The 25,814-nt window shown below is 37.9% G+C and overlaps 1 protein-coding gene across 3 annotated transcripts in view; it reads right to left on the bottom strand.

The window, feature by feature from the left end:
- The window catches only part of TMTC4 (transmembrane O-mannosyltransferase targeting cadherins 4), a 55,948-nt gene that overhangs the window by 5,045 nt on the left and 25,089 nt on the right, over positions 1-25,814 (bottom strand). For 2 of the 3 annotated variants that reach the window (XM_071430898.1, XM_071430897.1), the window contains 11 exons: positions 24,439-24,531; positions 20,991-21,152; positions 20,028-20,230; positions 16,635-16,806; positions 16,416-16,547; positions 8,992-9,071; positions 8,712-8,819; positions 8,445-8,586; positions 7,656-7,770; positions 7,064-7,176; positions 272-341 (listed from right to left, as the gene is read on the bottom strand). In XM_071430898.1, the coding sequence (XP_071286999.1) occupies positions 272-341; positions 7,064-7,176; positions 7,656-7,770; positions 8,445-8,586; positions 8,712-8,819; positions 8,992-9,071; positions 16,416-16,547; positions 16,635-16,806; positions 20,028-20,230; positions 20,991-21,152; positions 24,439-24,531 (1,390 nt within the window). The remainder of the gene's footprint in view (positions 1-271; positions 342-7,063; positions 7,177-7,655; positions 7,771-8,444; positions 8,587-8,711; positions 8,820-8,991; positions 9,072-16,415; positions 16,548-16,634; positions 16,807-20,027; positions 20,231-20,990; positions 21,153-24,438; positions 24,532-25,814) is intronic. The other variant, XM_071430900.1, reaches the window with a different exon arrangement.

Below are 25,814 nucleotides of genomic sequence, written 5' to 3'. Positions count from 1 at the left end.
TGGGTTACAAGCATAGCATAAATGAACCAATTTGCAGACACTGAAGTGCAGCTACCTCTGGGCTGGATTTTGCAGCCCTCTTGATCTGTCATATCATGTGACAGCTTTTCTGGCTTTAGTGCCCTGTTCTTCTGGCTGGCAGTTCTTCTAGAAAGTAAAATAGAAATCTGCCCAGCAGGAAGAAGGCGCAAAAGATTGCTTTTTCTTTTTAAACACAATGAATATGAAGCAAATAAACAATACAGTTGATAAGATTTAGAAAGGCTCTTACCCAAATTACCGTGATAACTGGCAGCATTTGGATTGGCTTTAATTGCCTTGAGGAACAAAGCTTCAGATTCCTGAATAATTTAAAATAACAAGTCATCAGGAAAGTCCATTCTCATATATATAAAACAATGCCAAATTTACCCACCACTGTAATTACAAACCCTCCAAAACTATGTCCTATCTATATGATACCATCATATAAATATCCTGAGCCTGCCTTATCCTGTAGCTCAGGTGGTTACAGCCCTCTGAAACCAGTAATAATGCTGCAAATAAGTGTCATGTTTTCACAGGCTGCTGTTAATTTAGCAGAAATTTATTAAGCACTTGTGAACTTTGCTTTTTACCTAAAGTACCTTTTTTTAAAATAGTTATAGTATTTTCAAACATTACCTGCTGAAGTTTTCCCTACTTATGCAATCAAATTAAAGAAATGTAATTTGGTATCTAAACAAACTGCTTATAGACACTTTTCCTTTTACAATAGTTTTAGCATTAAAAATAGGGGCATTCCAGTAAAGCCCTTTCAAACAGATGTGTGGTTCCCCATGAAGAGTAGCTGAATACCTTTTACTTAAAAAAGCAAAAAACATGCCAAATCATATCATGCCATGTAACATCCTTCACATTTTTCTCACCAGTTATCTTCTCTGTATTACTGCTTGCAATATGTGCTCTTAAGACTCTTGATATCTGAGTACCTCTTAGAAAACCTCAGGTCCCTCACCTAATATTCAGAAAATAATTTACTGCTAAATTTATTCTCTAATTAAAACAATTCTATTTTTCCAAACTAGCCGCTAATATTGCTCCTTTTTTCCCCAGAGCATATTTCCTGCAAAAGTTTAAAAACTCACATCCCCTCCCCAATCCAAATGGAGCATATTTACTCACTAACATGCACGTTTAGATACTTGAGAGCAAATTTTACATAGATTTCTATGCTTGCTGTGCTCTAGGGAAAGTTGCTCATTCAGTTTCAATGCAAATGACCTGAAGATAAAATTACCTCAATGTGGTAGGCTTCCATCTGAATGCACATACTTGCTGTCTGAGGTATGTGAGAACAGTAACATGGAGAAAAGTCCTTTCCTTTGTGCTAAGCTTTCACTGCTTAAAATAAATCACAGGCTTTACTGAAAAAGAAAGCCTGTCAGCCAGATTTTTGGTTCCACCATCTTCTCATGTCAAGCATGAAATAACTCTCTGTAAGGGTCCCTTCAGGGGAAAAGAAATCTCTGATGTCAAGATTGAGTCACTCAGCTCTGAGTGACTGAAGAGCCTCCCCATATGTCCAAATTCAAACCCAAACTAAAAGCATTGCTGAGCACAGCTGAGGCTGCCATTCTCAAGCCAGGAGAGACTCATGCGGAAAGTGCCTTCATCTCCACAGGTAAAGGAAATTACAAACCCCAGGTTCTCTGAGCCAGTCCAGTGGAGGGCTATGAAGATGATGAGGGGACTGGAGCATCTTTTATGAGGAAAAGCAGAAGGAGCTGGGCCTGCTCAGCCTCAAGAAGAGATGACTGAGAGGGGACATCATCAATGTCTAAGTATCTGAAGGGAGGGTGCCATAAGGATGGATCCAGGCTCTTCTCATTCATGCCATGAAACAGCACAAGAGGCAATGAGCAGCAATGATGCACAGGAAGTTCCATCTGAACATGAGGAAGAACTTCTTTACTGTTCATGTGACAGACCACTGTAACAGATTGACCAGAAGTTGTGCAGTGTCCTTCCCTGGAGATATTCAAAACTTGCTTGGATGCAATTCTGTGCAACCTGCTCTAGATGAACCTGCTCTAGCAGGGGGTTGGATGAGACAATCTCCAGACGTCCCTTCCAACCCCAACTATTCTGTGATTCTGATTTTGTTTCAGGACAAGGAATATTTGGAGAGGAGTTAACAAGGGGAACCAGATGTCTGCAAATTTACCTCCATAGTGCAAGTTTTAGCATTGCTTTCCTATGGCATGAGCAGTTGCTCCAGCATTCTCATATCCAGACTATTAAAGTTCCTGGATGCATTGGTCTTTTTAAAACCCATACTGTTTAGTGATTTCATTCATATTTTGGATGGTGGGACTGAATGCAGTTTCAAAACTTTACAGATAGCACCTAAGAGGCGGGAGTAAGAAATACATTGGAAGGGAGAACAGCTATTTTGAGGGACCTGGGCAGGGTAGAGAAACAGACTAGCAGGAATCACAGAATGGTTGAGGCTGGAATGGACCTCTGGTGGCCATGTGACTTTGATAAGTATTGTATTTGCGGGGTGCCCAGACAAAGGAGGGAATGATGAATCTGACTCCATGTTCTTAGAAGGCTAATGTATTATTTTATGATACTATATTATATTAAAGAATGCTATACTTAACTATACTAAAGATAACTTCCTCTATACTAAAGAATACAGAAAGGATACTTACAGAAGGCTAGAAAGATAATAATGAAGCTCATGACTCTGTCTCCAGAGTCTGACACAGCTTGACCCTGATTGGCCAATAAGTCAAAACAATTCACATGACACCAATGAAACAACCACCTGTTGGTAAACAATCTCCAAACACATTCCACATGTGAGCACAACACAGGAGAAGCAAATGAGATAAGAATTGGTTTTCTTTTTTCTCTGAGGCTTCTCAGCATCCCAGGAGAAAATCCTGGGTGAAGGGATTTTTCAGAAAATATGAATGCTACAGATAAGCACTTCCGAGACCACACCTGGAGTATGTGTTCAGGCTGGGGATCTCCATTACAAGAAAGACACAGACATACTCCAGTGAGTCTTCCAGAAAGCCACCAAAATGGTACAGAGCTGGAGCACAAGATGTGCAAAGACCAGCTGAGAGAACTGGATCTTTTCAGCCTTTGGGAGAGAAGATGAAGGTGCTGCCTACAAGTACCTGATGAGATAATACAGAGAGGATGGAAACAGACTCTTCTCACATGTCTGTGAGATGGGGTGAGACATAATGGATGCAAACTGGCATACAAGAAATTCCAATTAAAGGAAACATCAATTTATTTTTTTCATTATAAAGTTGGTGAAGCATTGAAAAATGCTGTCCAGAGAGATTATAGAATCTCTATTGACAGAGATAATCAGGATTCAACTGGAACTGGCACTGGTTTGGATTAGAGGTTGGATTAGATGACCTTTAGATGTCATTTCCAGGCAAAATTATTCCATGATTTCCATGTTTCTCAGTCACCTGAGAAACATACTGAGACTCAAAAATTTGGCAAGTGGTGCAAGATAACTTCCTCTTTTTATACAACTCTCAAATCCTAAATATCAACAGTGGATTGGCACTTGAAAGCATGCAGTAATTTCTAGTCCCATAAAGTTGTGCTCTTTCCCACTCCAAATTTTGTGGTCTAGTAAATCTCTTTTTTCCTCACTGGGCAGGTTAACAACAATTAATGAAAGATATACTGAACACTTAAATCAGCCTTACGCCTAAAAATTGCCACTTAGACAGAGAAGGAGCGCCTAATGTACAGACTTGCATCTGTTCACTGCTGAAGGACAGTGGGACAACACGTGCAATGTGCTTCCAGATAATTTAATGAAATAGATATTCAAGAGCTGCCTGCCATTACCATACATCTTCAACTCCATGCTGAGAATATTTTTATCACCACTACTTCGCTCAGCAGCTAGTAGAAGCATAGTGGTTGTTTAAAGGCTATTTAAGGTGCATCATGTTCATATTACTGTGGATATATGGAGTAAATGTACATTCCAGTATATCAGTGGTATTTCAAATTGCTGCATCTTGCCAAATCTTCAAGTGTTGCCAAGAAACTTGCAGCTTGCATATAGCAAAGGCTTGGGGTAAGCACACAGCATTCCATCTGCTGCCAAGGCCACAAAAATGTAGTCTGGCTTTATTTCAAATACAAAAAATGCTGAATGGTTTCAATTTATTGCACTTTTTACAGAAAAAGCATAGATGTATATGTAACAAAAATACAGCACACATCTTTTTCAAAGAACTAAAGATAGCTTGGTTCTTCATCAGTTGAGATAAGAACAGCATTTAAAGGAGAATCAAACTTGGTATAACAGATGTTAATTAAAAAACCCAAACAAAACCACAGAAACAGCTCATCCTTTATGTGCATTTCTCTCTGGAACAATAAATCATTCATCATTAGATACAAACACAAAATAAAGGGCTATTTTTTCATTTTTTGTGGTGTAGGAAACCTATCTTCTGCTGAAAATCGAAGTATATTTGAAACTGAAGGAGAATGTTGTGTGCTTATTGGAAGGAAATGTCTCACAACATAACAAAAACTTTTTGACTCAATGTCTTTTAAAATAAGAGATAACAAAAAACCCCAGAACAAATCTTCCTGTGCGACAACAGAGCCAACATAGTAGCAACTTTTATACAGACACATAACGAGTAACCTAATAAATTAAATGCCTGAGGTTATACAACACATCAGACACAGCCAGGCAGCACTCTGAAAATTACCTCCATCACCTTGACAGTCTCCATCCCCCGTTCCTCCCCTCCAATTCTACTCAATAAAAATCCTTGAAGAGCCATCCACTTCTCTGTTTTTACATGGTGAGGGGGTGGACAAGAAATCTGAACTTTTCATGCTTTTTTTTGGTCAGTAAGCATTCTCCCATTACAAACAAATCTCTATCTCCTCTTTCCAGGCAATGCCAAATACAGCTGCTAAGATCATAACCTTTGTGAGTCCTCTTTCCAATTCCCTTAATTTGTTCTCCCTGTTATAACCCATCAGTTTTTAGTGATTAGTTAAGCTCTGCACAAAACTACTACTCCATATTGAACTATTAAAACACTCACTGGTGCCCTGTTTTTTTTTTCTGGGCTCCACTATTCCTTTTGCTTTTTTCAGAATGTGGACTTAAAAGCTGCACTTTCCCCTACTCTTACTTCTACATTGTCTCCAACAAGTTCTCCTGCAGCATAATAACCTTTCAAGGCTGGCAATCAAAACCACTATCTTCTTTTTTATTTTTTAAATCCACTAAGACAGTCTTGTCTCTCCTGCACCTGGAAAAATTTTCTAGCTTGTTTTCAACTTATTTTTTCAACTTTATTTCATTATAAATGCTCTGTATTCTGCCATGCTACATATTCTCCCTGATGAATGACTATAAAATCCTCTATTCTTCCACAGGCCTGACTCACCAAAATAATTCTAGCAATTACCTCCTCCATAATCTCATATCTTATGCGTTCTGGATGTTAATTTGTACCCTTCTGGAACTTTGTTAAATCAACCTAAAATATGTATTTTATAACAGTCTCAGGTGGAGAGAGAAAAGAATTACAGTGTCCAGATTTTTTTTCCTGGACACTAGCCAGTCTAGAAGAACAGTAACTGGGTGTTTAACAGCATCACTAACACAAAAGCCAGTGCTGGTTGTCACAGGCCCTGGCCTCACATGTGAACAGGTCAGGACTCCACAGCTGATCAATACTGTAGAAATATAAGTGGTCACAGTAACTACTGGACAGATATATCTATTTTGAGAATCATGGACTTATTAAAGTTGGAAACGACCTTTAAGATCATGAGGTCTAACTGTAAACCCCACACTACCAGCATGTTCACCAATAAACCATGTCCTCAAGTGCCATATCCATACATTTTTTGAACACTTCCAGGATGGTGGATGCCACCACTTCCCTGGGTAATCTGGACCAATGTTTTACAATCCCTTTTGTGAAAAAAATTTCCTAATATCTAATCTAAACCTTTCCTGGTGCAACTTAGGCCATTTCCTCCTGATAAGTTTCATACTATAGAATCTTCTTACTTTGTATATACTTGAGGATGTTCCTGCAGTGCTGTAAACATTATCACTATCAAAAAGACATCAAATCCCTTAATAGCCTAAAAAACCTTAAAAAGGTTCAGCAAATGATGTTTTTCAAAGGTACACCAAGGACTTGATTATTATTTTTTCCCTATCACATACATAAATCACTGATAATAGAGTCAGTTTAAACAACTAACTATATTAAATGTATTTGTAAACTGTATTAAATGTATATATGATTTATTCTCTGTCATATAAGCTTATAATCTGATACAATTCCCTTTGGGAAACAAATCATCCTCATCAGTTTCATTACATTTACTACTTGCAAATAAAGGTAGCTAATGCTGAGGGTACCACTCCCAGGTCCACTACATCCAAGAGAAAGTTCAATACATTGAGCAATGCATGTACTTTCTCTCATAGCATTCTGAGATCACCCACGTATCCCATCCTCAGTCTGTGATTAACAAACTCATATTACTAGATTTTAGATCGTGTCTGAGGCAAAAAGGCCAGAATTCTTATCTATGTGTGTGTGTATATATATATATATTCACAGGATATATCGCAAAAGCAGAAGGACTAGCTTGTCCTATCTAATTTGAGTTCCTGAAATAAGGTCTCTAATTCAATGCAGGCTCTCTCCCTCTGCAGTGAAGCAACACAAGACCCTAACTGCCCTCTAGTGTGCTTAAGAGCCTATTTCTCTCCACTGACCACTGACATAGTGTAGGGCAGCAACACTTGTAACCTAGGCATCTAAAATAAGGAGGGATAAGCTCAAGACAGAATCACACACCAATACTGTGGTAGAGAAGGGCACTGAAATGTTTGAAACAGATTCTCTAAGTCATAGTCCACAATGATCTCCTCAAACGATTTTTACAAAAAATGTAGATGGAGTTTAATTAAGGAAAAAATCCCAATGAATCCAACCCAAAGCCCTAGAGTCAAAAAGCTCTAGTTACCTACCTTATATTTTTGTGATTTCCCCAGTACATTGGCCAAGGAAAACATAAGGGAATGATCATTAGGTATTAATTCCAGGGCTTCTCTTCCAACTGCTTCTGCTTGAGCTAGATTGCCTGGGAGCCCAGAGAAAGAGAAGGCATGTTTTAACACAGCCTTATTAGTTCATGCTGCAAGCACACATCTTTTACAAATAGCTGACTGCATAATTTTTTAGAGAAAACCAGGTATCACACACACACACAAATGTAAAATCCTGTAGACTAAGGCAAAAGAATATCTTCATTTTGTTTTCAATAGATAACACCTTCAGAAGAACAAGAAAGCAGAGATTAAAAAGTTCTGGAATTTAATCTACAATACAAACATGCTTGCACAACGATGGCATTTTAAGTAAGTATCAGAAATTCAATTTATGGGCTGGATTTCAAGTGATGCTTCTGACCCTTCACTGAGTCAGAAGGCATTCTTATAGTATTAGAAGGGGTCTGGGTAGCCAAAGAAGAGGTAGAGATCCTTTTAGATAAAAACAGATAAAGGTTCAAGTTTTTCTAGACACTGAATTATTCATTAAAACATTCAAAAAGACTTTTACCTGTGTTATCAAGCAATATTATCATATTGTTCCAGGCCAAACTGTGCTCTGGTTTCAGGACTGTAGCATTCCTCCATGCATTCAATGCATCTATGTGGCGATTCAAATCTGCATACTAAAACAAAAGAAAAATCCAGTAATTTTGCTACTACTTGCTCTACTTTCCTATCATTCACTAAAGACACTAAAAAGTTGTTAATGTCTTGTCCTTTCTAGTAGGATTTCTTTTTATAGACAAAAATAAACATAAAAGGAATAAGCTTGTAGTATGGAAGATAAGAATGCTATATACTAATTTTCCTTTTCTTTCCTCTGCAAGTGAGGCTTGTCTTCAAATCTGCATGTACCAATAGAATAAGGAGAAGAAACAGCATACAATTTAGAAATCTACACAAGAGATTTAGTAAATATTTAATGTACATATTTTCAAAAATCTAATCTGAATTTTTCGGCACAGTTCTACTAGCTAACAATATACTAAGGAATGCAAAACATAGGGAAATTATTAATAATACCTTTTGGGGAAAAAAAATTAAATCTGTATTTTTGTTGATACTTCTTTATATGATAAAGTAGGATTACCAAAGGTTGTATGGAAGGAAGTATACTGGGAAAGCAATAGGAAAAGCTACCAAAAGTGTGAAATCACCCTAAAATACAATATAAGCAAACTGGGATAACTATCAGCTTTTAACAGTACAGCAGAATTATATAAATCTATCTATATATATACATACAGAAAGACACACAGATTCCAGTCATAGCTATCATTTATTCAAAAGCACTTACCAACCGCCCTAGATTGTAGTAACAATCTGGATATTTTTTTCTGTGTTTAATTGCTGTCCAGTAGCTTTGCTCTGCCTCTTCAAACCTTCTTAAACTGTTCTGCACTATTCCTAGATTCATCCATGCAGCAGCAAAATCAGGTCTGGGCAAATTGGGAAAAAAAAACCACCGAGAGAGAGGAAAATTAAGCATTTGAAACACAAGATCCTACTGTATCATTTTGGCTCAGTTGGTGCAAAACACTGCTGAGCAGTGGTCTAAACATACTGTATTTGTACAGCTAAGGACAGCAACTCCTCTGCTTCATGGAGCTCATTTCTTTCTTTCAGAATATTTCCAAGGTTGTTCATGGCATGCACATATTTTGGATTCAACCTAAAATTTAAAATTTAAGAGATTATTATTATGTATGGACATGTATTAATATATGCAAATTGCTAGCTCTGCAACACTGCAGAACATGAAAATGAATACCTAAGCATTTTCTTCATGTTAAACATGAAAGCAATTTTAGGAAATATCATTAAAGCAGTAAAATTTCCAATACCTTACAGCTTCTCTGTAGTATTTGATTGCAGCACTTTGATTTCCTTTGTCAGCCAGGTTTTTGCCAACATTGTAGTGCACCTGAAAACACAGATGGATATTCCACCAGATGCCACACAGATATTTTGTGGAATCAAGTAGCTAAAAATTCTTTCTCTAAAAAGAAACAGTCAGCAGTTGTGTCATTCACTGCTGGCTTATAGTGTAGGTTGATACTTAGGATTGGATAATTCATACAATGAAGACAGTAAGACAAAATCTGAGGTACAGATCAGCTTACCTATTCCAGCTATTTAAGAAAAAATATTAATTTCCTAGTTTTATCAGTGAGGTCACCACACCTTTCACAAAGCACTTTGTATGGAGATCTCCTGCTCTTAATTTAATTTGTTTGACAGATAAGAGAAAGTTTGACTCAAATCAAATCTATCATAGCAGAAGGAACACTACAGCAATGTGTCTAACTTTATTTTCATTATAGCATAAACTAGAAGAAACCCAACATTCACAAAAAACCCAAACAAAAGGTAACAGACAGGCAAAATTATTGTCTAAAGATAAAAGTGTATCAAAGAGCATTTCTGAAATAATATATATAGCAACACGTTGAAGACTTTGCCTGTTGAAAACTGAATGATGAAGGAAGGATCTAGAGCTTTCAGACTACAGGGAGAAGATGCATCATCCTAATTTATGGCAAGAGTAAATAGGAATAAATATATTTCAGAACAAATCTGAGTTAGAAGACATCTCAAATCCCACTTTAAGAGAAATCTCAGAAGACTGTTACCTGGTTGAAAAGTACTGTGAGTGCTGACTCTTGAAAAGAGATTTCTCAGCACCCAGAGCAGGACTTATTATTTAGATTACTTTACTATTTGAAATTGAATTGTATATACTTCATCTAAAGCAAACACATATGCAAATTTTTTCCAAACTTTGAAAATCAAATTTCAAAACAGTATACAGGAATAACTTCAGATTGAAGTCCAAAAAGATAGGTTCATAATGCACTTAGATAAGTCTAATTCACCTTCTACATTCAAAAAAGGATTTTATCTGACATGTCCATTAACTGAAAACCCCTAATTGAAGTTGACATAGTATGTGGGACCTACTGATCCAGCACACATAAGTGTTGGAGCCTAGTTGTTATGGCATTTAATTGTTGAATTTCATCTCTGTGTAACTATTGTAACATGCAGTAACATACCACCAACAAATAAAGTTAAGGACATTTCCCATGCTGTCTCAAATGGGAGAAAAAATATTTTCACTGGTTTTACAGAGAGCAGAGATGCTCTAAAGCTTACTAAGGATGCACAGAGGCAGCTCCTCACACTGTAAGATATAAAATAGCACACAAATTCAGCACCCCATAAAAGCAGCTCTAGCACAGCTTCCACAAAGAAAAAAATCCTGGCACTGTACTGTACATTCGTAAAAATATGACAAGGCCCATGGCAAAGAAGCAAGAGAATGGTACATTTACATCAAGAAATAACCAAACAAAGATCCATTGACAGTGTCAAAAAATACAAGAAGATGATAGAGCAACATTTTCCCAGGAGTCATTTAAGTAAAATGAAATACCCTGAAAGATGTTTCTCAGGACTGAATTCTATTTATATATCTCTTCCAGAAATTATTCAGAACACTAAGATTCTTACCAAATTGGATTGCTCTGATTATATATGTTGAAGTTCACATATTCAAATTTTACCCAGATAAAAGATAAATTGTGGCAACACAAAATAAATACTTAAAGATTTCACTGAATACTGGATGTTAGCCCTTGAAGTAGATAACTTTACACTTCAGTATCAGCAAACAAAATTATATTTAACTTGACTGAATTTCATTCTTTAAGAAGCTTTACAAATTAAATTTTACTAAAGACCAGGACAGAGCAGATGAGAAAAATCTTGGTGTACACCAACCACTCAGTCTTTCACATGTCAGCTGTCTTGTGTTAGGAAACAGCACTTCACTTTCTATTTTTCACAGTTTTTTTTAAAAAACATGTAGTATCTTCACATCCATTTTTTTCTCAAAAAGAAAGCAGCAAGAATATTTTTCTCATGTAAACAGAATTGTGCAGTCTGAAGAAAACTGAGAGATATCAATTCTCTCAAGTCAAAACATCAAATGAAGTATTAAGTGCACAGGTACATTTTGTGAACTGAACTAAAAAGATGTACTATAGTCTATTAAAACTGATTGCACAACTATTTAAATAAACTATTAACATTTTCAATGGTGTATTTCTTTTGCCTTCAGCTATAGCTCCTGTGTGAAAGGAAATGATGTTTCTATACAATACTCCCAAAAATGAAGGGCTCCTTGCTGTATGTAAGTTTTCTAATTTCCTTTCAAGTGAAATTGTAGCTTTAGTTCCTCTTAATATGGTGGTGACAAAGAAAGGAAGAGGAAAGAAGCCCAAAACCAAACATATCAAAGGAAGTGCCCAGCCTACCAGAAACATCCAATGACAAAACCAGCTCTGCAATGGGTTATAGGATGCAGTAACATCCTGCTCTTAAGAGCAGGAGCAGCAGAGGGTTTCCAGGCACATCCAGACATCTGAGAGGTACTTGTGCCATCCAGCTGTGTCTCTCACTTCAGTGGCCATGGCAGAGAGAAGCCAAGGTCAGCCTTTAGCTCACTGAAGGCAGGCCTGCAGTAACCAGTGCTGTCTGCTGAGCACAGGGCTGTGACTCTCCTGCACAACATGGGACACAGGTGCTTCCTATGGACCAGTGGGTGGGAAGAATCTGGTCTTTAATAATGAGGGGCTGGTGAGTTGTTTAAAATTTCATCTCTAGAGGTGTGGTTCTTCTGTTTTTGACAGATATTGTGCATGCCAGCCTGGGAGGGAAGGTTTTTTTTCCTTTCCTGGTTAAACATTTAAGAGCCCTTCGTTATTAAATGATTAAATATTAACTGGAAATGACGTATTACATTATACTCAGATGATCCTTTATCAATCTTAAACAAGCAATTACTTTACAGTAATAGCTCTAAAAAGAGCATTTCTCAGGGATGCATAACAACACAGTATTCTCAGAAATCTAAGAGATCAGGTAAAAATACCCTAGGGTAGAACCTACTTTCAACAGGCATGTGTTAAGTTAACATAACCATAGCACCAGAGCCTAGCCAAGGAATAGGCTCTATGTATTTGTCTGTACAATACTTCAATCAACCTAAGAAGCCAGTATAAAAAAGGAAAAGCACTGCATATTATTCTGTGTCGGATATCCATAGTACTTGAACTCTTATTTGAATGTTAGGAGAGGAAAGAAAAAATATTTTCCTGTACAAAAAATGAAATTGTTGCCAGACTGATTTTTTGCTTTTGTTTTCCATCAAAGCAGAACAGGAAGAAATTAAAATGCAATATCATCTTTGAGGAAGTACACCCCCTCAGTTGGAGCAGTACTATTATCACCAATTCTACTCTCTCTTCCTAACTGCTGATAATCTCTTTTTCAGCGAATATGAACATTTACTGAAAAGGATGAAAGCAAAGCACAGATGTCAAAATTTCTCCAGGAACATGCAGATGCCTCTGTTCAATGCCAGCTTGTGTCATCAATCTTCTCTTTCTTCTACTACTAAACCTCTGTTTTCTAAATAATAATAAAACAAAGCTTTTTTGATTTTCACATCTTGTTTGTGTATCTAATGTTGTCTAAAGATTCTTCTGCATGACTCTGCATATATACACAAAAATTGACATCTAAAATGGTGGCAAAACACTGCAAATAGCCTGTATAAACACAGCCCACAGCACTTAAGGTAAATTCCCAGAAGATAATCCCTTTTTAATATAGAGCATAAAGAAAAAAATCTCAGTATCTAAAGGAAATGCCCTCTAGATCAGCCTCCTTAAGGATCAAAGATCAGATCCTCAGGCAGCATTAAATCTTGTTCTGTAACAAAGAGGTTTTACAGGATCTTTTAAGAAAGTATAGAAACCAATCTCACAAACTTACTGTACCTTTTCAGTATTAGCATAGTTAATCTCTGACAAACGTGCATCTATAATGATTGCAGTTTGCATAAGGCATAAATTTCAAAGTTATTTAGTATGTCAAGGCAGATAGTTAGTAACATTGTGTTGGGAGTATTTTAACTTCCTTGCTTATTATTGCATAAAAATTGCTACTGAAATGGCTTTTCAAAAATTATGTTTATTAATTTCTATCCTTTAAAGAAAAGCCAGTAGCAAGGAGAATGTAGAGATTATTACAAAATCACTATAATTTACAGTCATTTAAATTCAGTTATTTCAAATCTAGGAAAAGAAAAATGCTGGCTATTTCCCATGTGTGTAACAGTGTAACTGCAATTATTTATTTAGGGAATCAATGAGAGGAAGTCATCCAGGAATAAAGACCATATCTCGATTCTTAACTGCTATGGCTTTCCTAAAAGCTGACAAAAAATAACTCAGTTCTTCAAACAATGCAAACATTTCTAACAGAAAAAAAAAAAAAAAAAAAAAAAAAAAAGACAGCAACATGAGCATTTTTGGGAATAATCTTTAAACTTGAAAGAAACAATGTGTAATGACTTCAGAAGGTGAGGAGCAATACAGCAATGTCTATAAATAGTGAACAACAGTAGGAGAGGGTCGAAATCTCACATAATCTTACATATCCACATCTGCTCTAGTTGTCAGGACTTCTTTTATCATCAGTGGAGAGAAAGACAAATCTAGGATACAGTCCTTCTGACTTAGGTCTCTCATTTAGTCCAAGGAGAGGAACTAAATGCTAAAAGAAACAGCTTCTTCTCCCCTGGAGAAGAATCCAATCCATACAGTATGAAAAAGGTGGTAGGGAAAATGGAATCAATACAGAGGCACCTCCTGTTCAGCAAAGGAAAATACTGCCAAATGTATTAAAAATGTGTATTGTTTCAGTCAGATGACCTTTGAAACCAACCTGGACATGTTTAACCAAGATCTGTAACATACTATTTCTCTCTCTTAAAAAACCCTACCTACCCACCCACCACATATTATTTATATATATATAAACCATAAATATATAACATATATATTTTTAAATATTGTAAATAAATAACATTTGAATAAATTTAACAATATTTAAAACATTTAAAAATCTGTATTGGGAACGTTTTTAGAGGTTAAAATATTTTGTAGCTTCATTATGGTACCTGATTATTTCCAATATATTTTAAAGTCACTGGGCAATGTTTATTAAAGTTGATCTTAAATGTCATCCTCCTGAGCCAGATGTGTCAAGGCACCGCATTCACTACTGTGCTACACAGTCTCATTTAATGCAGTTTCCACATTTTTACCTAAAGGATATGTTTAAAGAAATGAGTCTTGAAATTAAACAAGGCAGTGCTGTTACAACTTGTTATTTAGAATTAGGGTAAGTTTACTCCACTTCCCACACAGACAATTTGGAATTGAAAAGAGCTGTACAACAAAACATGAACAGCTTTTTCTGCTACTGAGGATTTGAGATTTTGAGATCCTGATACATAATGGAAGCAAAGCATGACCACATTACACATATTTAATATGTTCCAAGAACAACAAGAAAAAGCTATTATCTGTGTGCCATTCTTTGGTGTGCAGCAGGCTCCCACTGAAATAAATGGGTCACTGAAAGAAAGTCCTGTGGAGTCATTTTTAAAGGAAGCCTGCAATTTCAAGACAACTGAAGATCAAAACAAAACCAGATTCAAATTTTTACATTTACCTTTATCAAAATTAAATAAACATAGCTGAGTTCATAGAGAAAACAAGACATAGGCCCTCATACATGGACTCTCTAATGTTCCTGCTAGAAAAGTTCCCAACTATTGTGATTTCAAAGTTACATCCTTCAGCAAAATTGGAATGTGAGCCTACCATCCTTTCCCGGTTCACATCTCCATGCTTTCCCCTTGCACAAGCTGTCACCAGCAGAAATACAGCTCAGGCATGTCTACAGTGCCCAGTGTTGACAAACACAAGCTCATTTTGCCTGTACATTCATTGGCTTTAAACCAGCTGCATTAGCTCAGTCGCTTGTGCACAGCTTATCGGCTCAAGCCCAGTAGTGTGGGAGCACAGCCACACAGCTTCCCAGCCAGGCATGGCTGCAGGCCAAGGAGCTTGGAGCACAGGCAAAGACTGGGGATCTGTCTAAAGCACTCTCACCATGGCAGATGGATGGAGCTGCACACAAAGAAAACAGATTGCATTTGCTCCATTTATAGCATGCGCTTGTCATCCAGAAGACAAGATATACTGAGGTCATCATTAAAAAGAAGATGGTTGCCTACCACTGCCACACAATAAAATACAACAGCTCTTTCCTATGTATTAAAATCTCAGACTATTGAAAGATGCCACCATGTTGCAAATATTGGCCATAAATGTTTTTTACAGCTCACTGTTGCGTATTTGTATTCCAGTAAATGCTAAGTTTATCATTCTCTTCGTGAAGTTGAGCCTTCACAGGTTCCTTTTTAAACCCTGTGTCTTGATTAGCATTTTCTAGATACCCCTCTAGATTACAGGAATCTAATCTTTTAAAACATCAATGCATTTTCATTGACAAGCTGCACATTCCCACTCCCAGGCTCTTCAAAGAGTCTCTTTACTAAAATTCAGACAACATCAGGGCTCAGTGGTGTGCTCCAACAGATCACACTCTTGGCTGTCAAAGGACTGCTGTGGAGGTCACCTCTGTTGGAGGCTGGAGTCAGTCTCTGATGCTGAACACTGCTGCTCAGCTCAGTGAAACATCCTATCCAGCCCCACCATCTTACTTGTTCCCTCACTAAGCCTGCAGGGAAAACTGCAGCTTTCCTCAGTGCCCATGTCTGAAGAGTCTAGCCTGCTTGGCTGCTGTAAAAAAGCAGAAGTGGGAGCAAGATTTTACTCCCACATCCTGCAATTGCATTGATGATATGCTGCTTTGTCCCTCAGCTGTGCTGGCTTTATATACCACTGGAAGGTTCACAGAAAGGATTCTAAAAACAGCATAGACATTTTTCAGTTGAATATATTGCTACAATTTACTAACTGTGTTTTGATATTTTTGTTGCAATAACTTGCAATTATACACACAATTCTTCTAAATAGATTTTATTACCAGTACATCCAATTTGACTTGATGCCTTTCTTGAAGTGCATTCTCCCCTCTCCCTCACCTCCCCACTCCCACCTCCAAGTTCTGAATTACAATATTGTAATTTGCACTTTCTGGTATTTTGACTATGCTGCCACTGTAATTTAGATGTCTGACATGTCAATGTCATTCCTGAACCGAGCAAGACTGTGAATAACACTGTAGCACAATACATTAACTATGCATAATACCTCCTTGACCCCACATTTGAAAACAAAAAAACCAAAAAGTAAAAAAGATTACAAGTCAATGAGTGACTTACTTTTGCATTCAGAGGGCACACAGACAATGCGCTCCTAAAAAGCTGTTCTTCTGACCTCCACTGACTGCTGCGGAGCGCACAGCGCATAACATTTATCAACAGGATTCCAAGTACTGCCACAGCAAGAATTTTCTTAAGGAAAGAGAGGCAAGTTAAGAAACAAATCATGCAATTGAACTGCTTCATCATCAACAACTTTACTGATTATTTTGATGGTACCTTTTTCTTGGCTTGCTTACTCAAGAGACTAAATCCATATGTAAAGAGAATACAATATCCAATACTGGGGAGGTAGATGACTCTCTCTGCAACAACAAATCCTACTCGGAAGAAGAGATTACTTGCAGGAAGAAAAGGGATAATAAGAAATCCAAGTCCCAGTGTAAGGATTCTGCAAACAAGAAACATTCTCAGGTTAACTGCAAATCTTAACTAAAGTACCTTTTCCACTTAACATATTAACTTTATTTAAACACTGTAGAAGGATGTGCATATAGGGCAGGGAGGCACTTTAAAAATCATTGCTATAATTTCCAGAAAAGCAATATTCATGCTTCCAGGCCACAAAATAGCCCCATTACATATTAATTATAGAACTCCTGTTTAAAATACAGGAAAAGTAATGGTAAAAGCTATCTGTCTATTTTTGGACCTAGTAAGACAGTAATGGGAGCAAAAACATAAGTGACTGTTAAAGAAGAAACTTAGGTGCACATTCAACTGAGAGGGTGGTTTTTCTCCTAACAAACACATCAATAGTAGAATCCATTGTGGTTAACCACTTGAAAGTTAGTAATCTACTCTCTTTCTACAGACAGAAGAGACACACAGCTTTTGAGAGCAGTTTGTTTCCTTTTCTTTGGAACCAATGTTAGCATCCTCAGCAAGTAGCTCTTTATGGACTATACAGAGCTCAGACAAAAGAGTCTAGGTACCTCACTTTTACAGAGCTGACATAAGGGAATAAGAGCCTCAGGTCTGTGTTAGGTGTTTCTTACAAAGGCCACAGGCATGGTAATTGTCTATTCTAATTTATTACAAATGAATCTCTACACTGTAAGGTAGATGCATCCTACCTTTTCTCATTCCCAGAAGTCCTAGGCCTTCACTATACATTTTATCTTCACTTTTTACTAAAAACCTATTTAGCAATAAAGGCTTAGTGAGTGCATTTTTACTAGAAAGTAGGACATCACTAGCAGCAAGAGTTCCACCCCCTCTCCAAAATGATTTATCTATGCAAATAAGTATGGGAACAGCAGAAAGGCAGGCAGATACACTGTTAACATTTGAAGGGATGAGAAGGAAGAAAAGAATAATATTTTGCACTCTGAACAACACACAACTCTGAATTACCTATGTTGGTGATAAAAGGAAGACTGTGGAAAATGTGGAAGCATTTGGAAAGCCTCGCTACCCAAGACATGGAGAAGGCTGAGGTATTCAATGACTTTCTTGTCTCAGACTTCACCAGCAAGTGCTCCAACCCCACCGCTCAAGTCACATAAGGCAAAGGCAGAGACTGGGAGAACAAGAAACTGCCTGCTGTAGGAAAAGGTCAGGTTCAAGAACATCTAAGGTGCACAACTCCATGGGATCTGGTAAGGTGCACTTGCAGATCCCAAGGGAACTGATGGATGAAGTTTCTAAGATAGTGCTGAGCTCCTACCCATCATACTTGAGAAGTCATGACAGTGTGCTGAAGTTCTTACTGACTAGAAAAGGGGAGACATAACCCTCATGTTTTAAACAGGGAAAAAGGCGGACTCAGGAAAGTAGGTCAGTAGGTCACCTCTGTGCCTGGCAAGATCATGGAGCAGATCCTCCTGGAAAATATGCTAAGGCACCTGGAAAAGAAGGAGATGATTAGTGAAAGCCAATCTGGCTTCACTAAGGGAAAAATGTGCCTGACAAATTTTATAGCCTTCTACAATGGAGTTACAGCATTGCTGGATAAAGGAAGAGCAAGTGATAGCTTTTGCAGAAAGCCAACCATATCCTGGCTTGCATCTACCTGGACTTGTGCAAAGCATTTGATACTGTCCAGCATGACATCCTCATCTCTAAACTAGAGACATGGAGTTGACAGCTGGACCTCTTGGTGGCTAAGGAAGTGGCTAGATGGTTGCATGCAAAGAGCTGGAGCCAATGGCTCAGTGTCCAGAGTCCAGTGACAAGTGGTGTTCCTCAAGGGCTGGCATTGGGACTGGCACTGTTTAACATCTTTGTTGATGACATGGATGGTGGGACTGAGTGCACCCTCAGCAGGTTTGCCCACAACACCCAGCTGTGCAGTGGAGGGAAGGGATGCCATCCAGGGGGACCTGGATAGGATAGGTGGGCTGATGCAAACCTCATGAAACCCAAGTGCAAGGTCTGGTGCTTGGGTCAGGACAATCCCATGAACAAAGATGGGCTGGACAGAAAATGGGATGAGAGCAGCCCTGAGAAGGACTTGGGGGTGGTTCAGTGATGAGAAGCTGAACATGACCCAGCAATGTGCACTTGCAGTGCAGAAAGCCAACCATATCCTGGCTTGCATCAAGGAGCATGGCCAGCAGGGCCAGGGAGGTGGTCCTGCCCCTCCTACTCTGCTCTGGTGAAATCCCAGCTTGGAGTGCTGCCTCCAGCTCTGGGGCTCCCAAGATAAAGAGGACATGGACCTGCTGGAGTGAGTGCAGAGGTGGGCCATGAAGATGAGGAGAGGGCTGCAGCACGTCTCCTATGAAGACAGGCTGAGAGAGGTGGAGTTGTGTATCCTGGAGAAAGAAGCCTCCAGGGAGACCTTCTAGCAACCTTCCAGAGGGCAACAAGGGAGCTGGAGATGGGCTTTTCAAAAGGACGCGTAGTGATAGTGCCTCATTCCTGGAAGTGTTCAAGGCCAGGATAAACGGGGCTTTAGAAACCTGATCTTATGAAAGGTGTCCCTGCCTGTGGCAGGGGGATTGGAACTACCTGACCTTTAAGGTCTCTTCCAACTCAAACCATTCTATGACTGAGCAGTTGAAAAATTTTAAGGAACTGAGAAATTAAGTCTACATAAAATCCATGGTAACAGAACCTACAAAGTTAGACAGAACCCCTTAGTGAGAAAGAACAGTTTACAATAATTTTTTTAGTTTCTTTGGGTGAGGTACAAATTGTTTTCTGAGTACATACTATGGGTCAAGCATTTTACTTTTTAACTGTATGACCATGGCCAGTATTTCTACCTGCTTTCAAAGCCCATCTCCTCTCTTCCATTATTAGGAGGAAATTAAAGGAAATGATGACTTGTAAGAAGTATGGGCAACAACAAACAATTTCCTACTGCATTTTGAGCACATATTACTTTTTACCACCTACAGTGTTAAGGATCTCAAAATGCCGTTTCAGAAGAAAAAAATAAAGCAGCCATCCATGCCTCCTCCTCCAACTCTGTTTCCTACTATTTGGTGTATAGTGATGGACCCAAATTGGGATAAAACTGTAATGACAGCTATAAATATTTATTTGATCTGCATTTGCTAGACACTGGTTCCACTGAATTGTTAAAATTATCAGTAGTGGATTTAACAAAATAATACTGTACTCAAGTTGGCCAGGCATTTAAAATTCATCACTGTCTCTTACCTTCTCTTATGGCTGTCTTCTGAGCACAGAGCTTGGCATATCAGACCAATTAGGCAGAACCAAAGTGCTGCTAGTGCAATTATCCTCCAGTCGCTGACGGATTTAATGAGGGGTATGCAGCCCATTGACCAATCAAAACACAGCCACCAGGGACACAACAGCAACCATGCATTCAGTGAATAGTAGTAATTATAGTTTATAGCCTGTCAGTCAAAGAGAAAACAAACATTTATTTGATAGTAAACTTGGGGGGGGTGAAGAAGGGGGCAACTTTAGTCCATCTCTCTTCCCTCACTCCCCTTGTAACACAATAAAGAGGCCATGAATACTGTTATATTACAACTATTTACATATCCATTACAATTACAGCTGTGAAGTTAATTTTTAATTTTCTTTTAAACATAGCTAGGTGGCTCTCTAGTTCAGAGCAGGGAAATGCAATTCTGTGCTATCCAACCAATATTCATACATAAAAAGAACAATCTCGTACAACAGGAGAAAACATCAAAAGACATCATCCACTGTCATTATCTTTGATTCTCCATCTCCAGAAAGATCCTTAATGCCACCAGATCTGTATAGGCAAGACATGCTCCATATACACCAGACTAGAACTTTGTGCTATTTTCTTTAGTTGTGAAAGATGAAAAGTCAAGCACAGTGTGTGGAAAAGGGATGAAAATCAGCAAAAGCTAATTTCTTGCATGCATGGGAAAAATATGGAGTAAATGGAAAAGTATTGCAATGTGCATGCTAAATTGAATGCAAAGAATATACACGGTATACTATTAAAAAAAATTGCAGAGAATCATCACAGCAGCACAAGCGAAGGTGACTTATCACACATATCTTGAAATGTAAAAACTGCCCACTTTATTGTTTCTTAGAAGCACAGAAAACTTAATTTTATCACAAAAGACAAAGGTTCTGAGCTGGCCAGAAAAAAGCAACTTTGTAACTTACTCTTACAAACAGACTGTCAGCGAATGAAGCTGGGTTGTCTACTTCAGTGAAAGCTGGGGGCCCTGTGCCCATAATCCTCCAGCGGATATAAAGTATTCCGGCCCCTCCACACATCAACAGAGCTATCCTGAAAAGCAGCCCCTTTCTTAACAGCCCAGCACTCTACAGGAAAAAAAGAAAGAAAGAAAAAAACCCACCTCATATAGGAACAGTATTTGTTCTCTTACCCAACACATTTGTATCCTTTTCACCTCTATCTCAGAAAGAAAAAAAAGCTATTCCTGTGTGGTTTTGCTATTAGAGCTGGCATTTTAATGGGAAAGTATTTCTTGCAAATATTTTAATTTCCTTCTCAATCAATAAACAAAACTTGTTACTTCAAGAAGACTCTTCCACAAATCCTCTGTAATTCTATAGCTGATATAGTTTTACATGGCAATTTCTGACAGGGAATTTGAGCAGAATACAGCCTTTAGTATACAGCATATTAAATTAATTTATCTTTTCTTTCTAAAATGGAGGATGAGTACTTTGGGGACTTTGTTTTAAATAGCTATTTTCAGCTGTCTGCTTGTCATGGAAAAAATTTGTCCACTTAGGTATCTTTAGAGGTAAAATTACAGGTATATACCAAGAAAACTACACAGTTAGGAACTGGGAGGAATTAGAAACTGAATTAAAATTTTCACTCAAAAACTTGATTAAAAAGCTAATAACAGAGAGGCACCCAAATCACTTACTTCAGGGTAAATGACCCAAGATCAGAAAAAGTATAAAAGTGTGTTTGATCTATATTAACTCAGTTGGTTTACATCATGCATTTTATAATATACCCTCCAGGCTGTAAAGAAGGCAAGTCACATAAAACATAAAGAAATGATGGTGTAGACAGTAAATCTGACAGACTTTTATATCTTTTTCTCCAGAACATATAACACTTTTCTCCAAGCACACATAATTTTCATTAAAAAAAAATAAAAATAAAACAACCAAACCAAACCCAAACCAAAAAACAAACCAGTGTGCACTGTAGAGATTCTTCAAGCTTCACCAGTGGAGACTGGAAACAGAATCATCACTAAGTATAACAATACACCAGTCATAGCTTTAAGATGGCACAATAATTATGATTACCTCTTAGTGGACTATGCTCTTTAGCAAGGACCACCATAGATTTTTAGGATATCAGATATCAGTGCACTGGCTGAAGATACTTATTTTCTAAAGGATGGAAAAGTTAAATTAAAAAACAATTTTCAGATTGCTTTTTTAGTATTTGTAATTGACAATAGAGTAATGATAAAATATTTAGTTGAATATCTAAGGATAAAGCAGTTTGTAATTTTGAGTTTACATAAGCAAGCCTTTGTGCTCAAATGATTGCTTCCAACCTGGACATCTCAGTAACCAAAATTACTACAAGGAGGATTTAGGAATAGTTTTCCTATAAAATAGCTTTTGGAGAAAATTGTACTATGAAAAGAACCCACATATAGTGAATATTTATAACTGCTTTATGACAGATTAACAACAAAATCTCTTAGCCCAGGGCTTCATTTTATTTAACAGTACATGCAGTCTCTTAAAGGCCAGATTTCACAATTGCCACAAAATCTCTCAGTAGGCAGAATGTAAAAGTGGAAGAAGTGTTATTGTCTCCTCTCTGATTCAGAGCTAACTGAAATCTGGCATGAAACTGAAACCTGTCTCAATCAAGAAGAAAAAAAAATGTTCTTACTTGAAGAGTTTTTAGAATCTGCCTTTCAACAAAGCAAAACAATCTTAGATATACTTCCTTGAAAAGAGCAGAACAGATTTTTGCAGGTAACAGGAGCTAAAATTAATTACTTCTACCAAAAGAATAAGAGGGAAAAGGCACATCTGATGTTTTCTTCACTGAAACAGAACCATTTAAAAGTTCTTCTATAATACAGAAGCACCACACTCTGAGCTCTTCATGCTTAAAGAGTGACTCCAAAAAGGTTTGCCTCTGACATTTCCTAGAATCATAGAATGGCTTGGGCTGGAAGGGATTCCATGGATATCTTTTGCTAGATCAGTTTGCTCAAAGCCCTGTCAAGTCTGGCCCAGAACACTTCCAGGGATGGGGTTCCACAGCTTCTCTGGGTAACCTGTTCCAGTAACCACCCTCATTGTAAAGAATTTATTACTGGTCAAACACTGGAACAGGCTTCCTAGAGAGGTGGTCTCCTGGAGCCTTCTCTTCTCCATTCCAGAAGGCCACTGGATTAGTCAGGCACAATCTGCACATGGTGAAGCTGGGTTGGCTGTCTCAAGCCACCTCCCTGTCATTTATATGTTTTGACATAACTTCCAGGAGGATCTATTCCATGCTCTTACCAGGCACTGGTGTGAGGCTGACTGGCCACTTATTCCTGAGGTTCTACTTATTACCTTTTGTTTCCAGCACTTAATTCTGAACCAGCTCTGCTGTAGATCCCTACAATTCTAGATGCTTCCCATGTCATATTCTAGTTGACATTAGTCTCCTTATACAACAAACCTCCCCAGCATTCCCATTTGCTGCCTGAAACACTCCTGTAGTCCTCACTTAGCCCTTCTTGGTCAAAACTATTATTTCATTTCTAGAGAACCTACTTCCCCTGATTTCCCCTGCAGCTCATTTCACTCCTCACAAAGGAATTTAAAAGCCCCACAGGACTTGTGCCACTCAGAAACATTAGTGAGACTCCTCTGCAGTGAAACCACTAACTGCAGCAAAGTACAAGGAATATTCTTTTGCCTTGTTGAATGTTGGATGAGAATCTTAGCTGTAGTAGGCTGTAGGTCTACTTGGCTGGTATCCATCATTGATCTGAGGCCGATTGTTTCTGTTGCTTGCTTGCCAGTGCCAATACTAGGTGCCAGACTCCACTTGAGACAATACCAGATAAATTGACATCAATGAAAGTCAGAAAAATCAATCCCTAGCAACTATCAGTGCTTACCTAACTTTCTTTAAACTACAAAGCCACTAGGACCCCATAACATAATATGTTTTTAATGTACTTGTCTAACTCTGTCATTGAGAATCTGAATGAATCTCTCCCTCTCTTTATTCTGACCAAACCATTCTGAGTTCCATTTCAGGTGTATAATTACTGATCCTGAAGAACTTGTTGCATCAAGCAGTCAACGGTTCTATTTAACATTTTTAACATATTGTTGAGAAAATTGTGGAAGGAGTTTTACTATTCAAAGCAATTCTAACAATACCCCATTACTACTCATGTTGCTGCAAAGATGCCTTACTAGGCTGACTAACAAGACCTTTTTTGGTTGGTTGGTTGGTTTGGGTTTGTTTTTTCCCAATTCTCAACAACAACAAAACTGCCAGAAGCTGAATCTTTGTCTTTTAGGACATAACTGTCTGAATGGCCAGAATGAACAAAATCTGTAAGAATGAACAAAACATCCAAGGACTCACCTCCAATGACTTGTCCTTATACAGTAACTTTCGAATGAGCTCCAAAAGATTTATCTTGTTAATCACCAGTGCATCAAACACTGCATTCAAACCCTAAGGAGCCAAGAGAAAAATAACAGCAAAAGATGAAGCAGCTAACCACAAATATTTTCTTTTAAATACATCCTGAATTGACTTACTGTACATCTTAATTCTGATTCCAAACAATTAGAGAGATACATTGGTAGCAATGATGGCAGAATGGTAAATGCAGCTCAGATTAGCAGAATAACGTTTTACTGCAATGAGAATTCTCCTGCTACATGGAATAACCCTTCAGGGAATATTATGCACCAGCAAGCTAGATAACATATGCATGGTCACAACAGAATTCTGCTCTCCATCTTCTTCCCCAAGTGTTCTGCAGTGTAAATGCTGCAGTCAAAAGGTAAGGCTTCTATCAGTAAGGTGGAGTTTCTTTAAGCCTTCTACTTATTTTTTGTTGTATGGTATCTTTGGACTTCCAGGTTTCAGAAATACTGTTTTTAAAAGGTATAGGCAAAGGCTGAGAAAGATTTAACAGAGATATCAAGCTTGCTTTTCTTGCAACTACAGTAATAAGCACAGTGCAAGTTGCTGGGGAAAAAAAAAGAAAAAAAGAGTTGCATATGACATCAGCCACTACACATAAAACTAGAACCTATTCGATGTTTTGCAGGGCTACACTTGCATATAACTACCTCCAAGCAAGAAAAAAATATGTATAAATGTGTCCAGTGGTAATTCTACTGAGGTTACTGGCAAAATCAAAAATTTCTGCTTCAAAAGTTTCAGCTTATCACCATGGTAATTCTTGAGTATTTATCCTATATTCTAATAATTTCAGAAATTAACTCACTGTTCTAAAGACTAAATAGAAAAAACACCCCAGTAGAACTAGTTCCAGCTGAAGGAAAGGGCTGGTACACTGGGAGGCCACAAGCCCCTCACTAACAGTCAGAGGGAAGGGACAGAAGATAGGTTAGAGTGTGGCTTGGTTCCATGTAGAAAGGCCACTTGGCAATTAAAAGGCTTTTGGCTCACTCAGATGGAAATAGGAAGGCAAGAATTTACTGAAAATCACATTCAGCCTCCAAGTAATCTTTTTAATGGGTGATTTAGCCCTTTATCCCTCCGACCTGTGCCCCTTAGCACAACAATAAATATAATCATCCTAGCAGTGCAACAGCATACAAATAAAATCCCAAATCCAATAATAGTTCTGCATCTGATAGCTCAAATAGTTACTTCATACTGCTAGAATAAATTACACATTTTAAGACAATCCCTTATGCTTTCCTTACAGATACCTTTGAAAAACACATCACAACATTTACAAACATCTATCAAAAAAATGT

Source organism: Agelaius tricolor, unplaced genomic scaffold (assembly GCF_023055355.1).
Source record: "Agelaius tricolor isolate 1412-34295 unplaced genomic scaffold, bAgeTri1.0.p SCAF_7, whole genome shotgun sequence".
NCBI classification, from domain to species: Eukaryota; Metazoa; Chordata; class Aves; order Passeriformes; family Icteridae; genus Agelaius; species Agelaius tricolor.
Note: the sequence above shows the minus strand (reverse complement) of the source record. Positions and strands in the feature narration are given on the sequence as shown.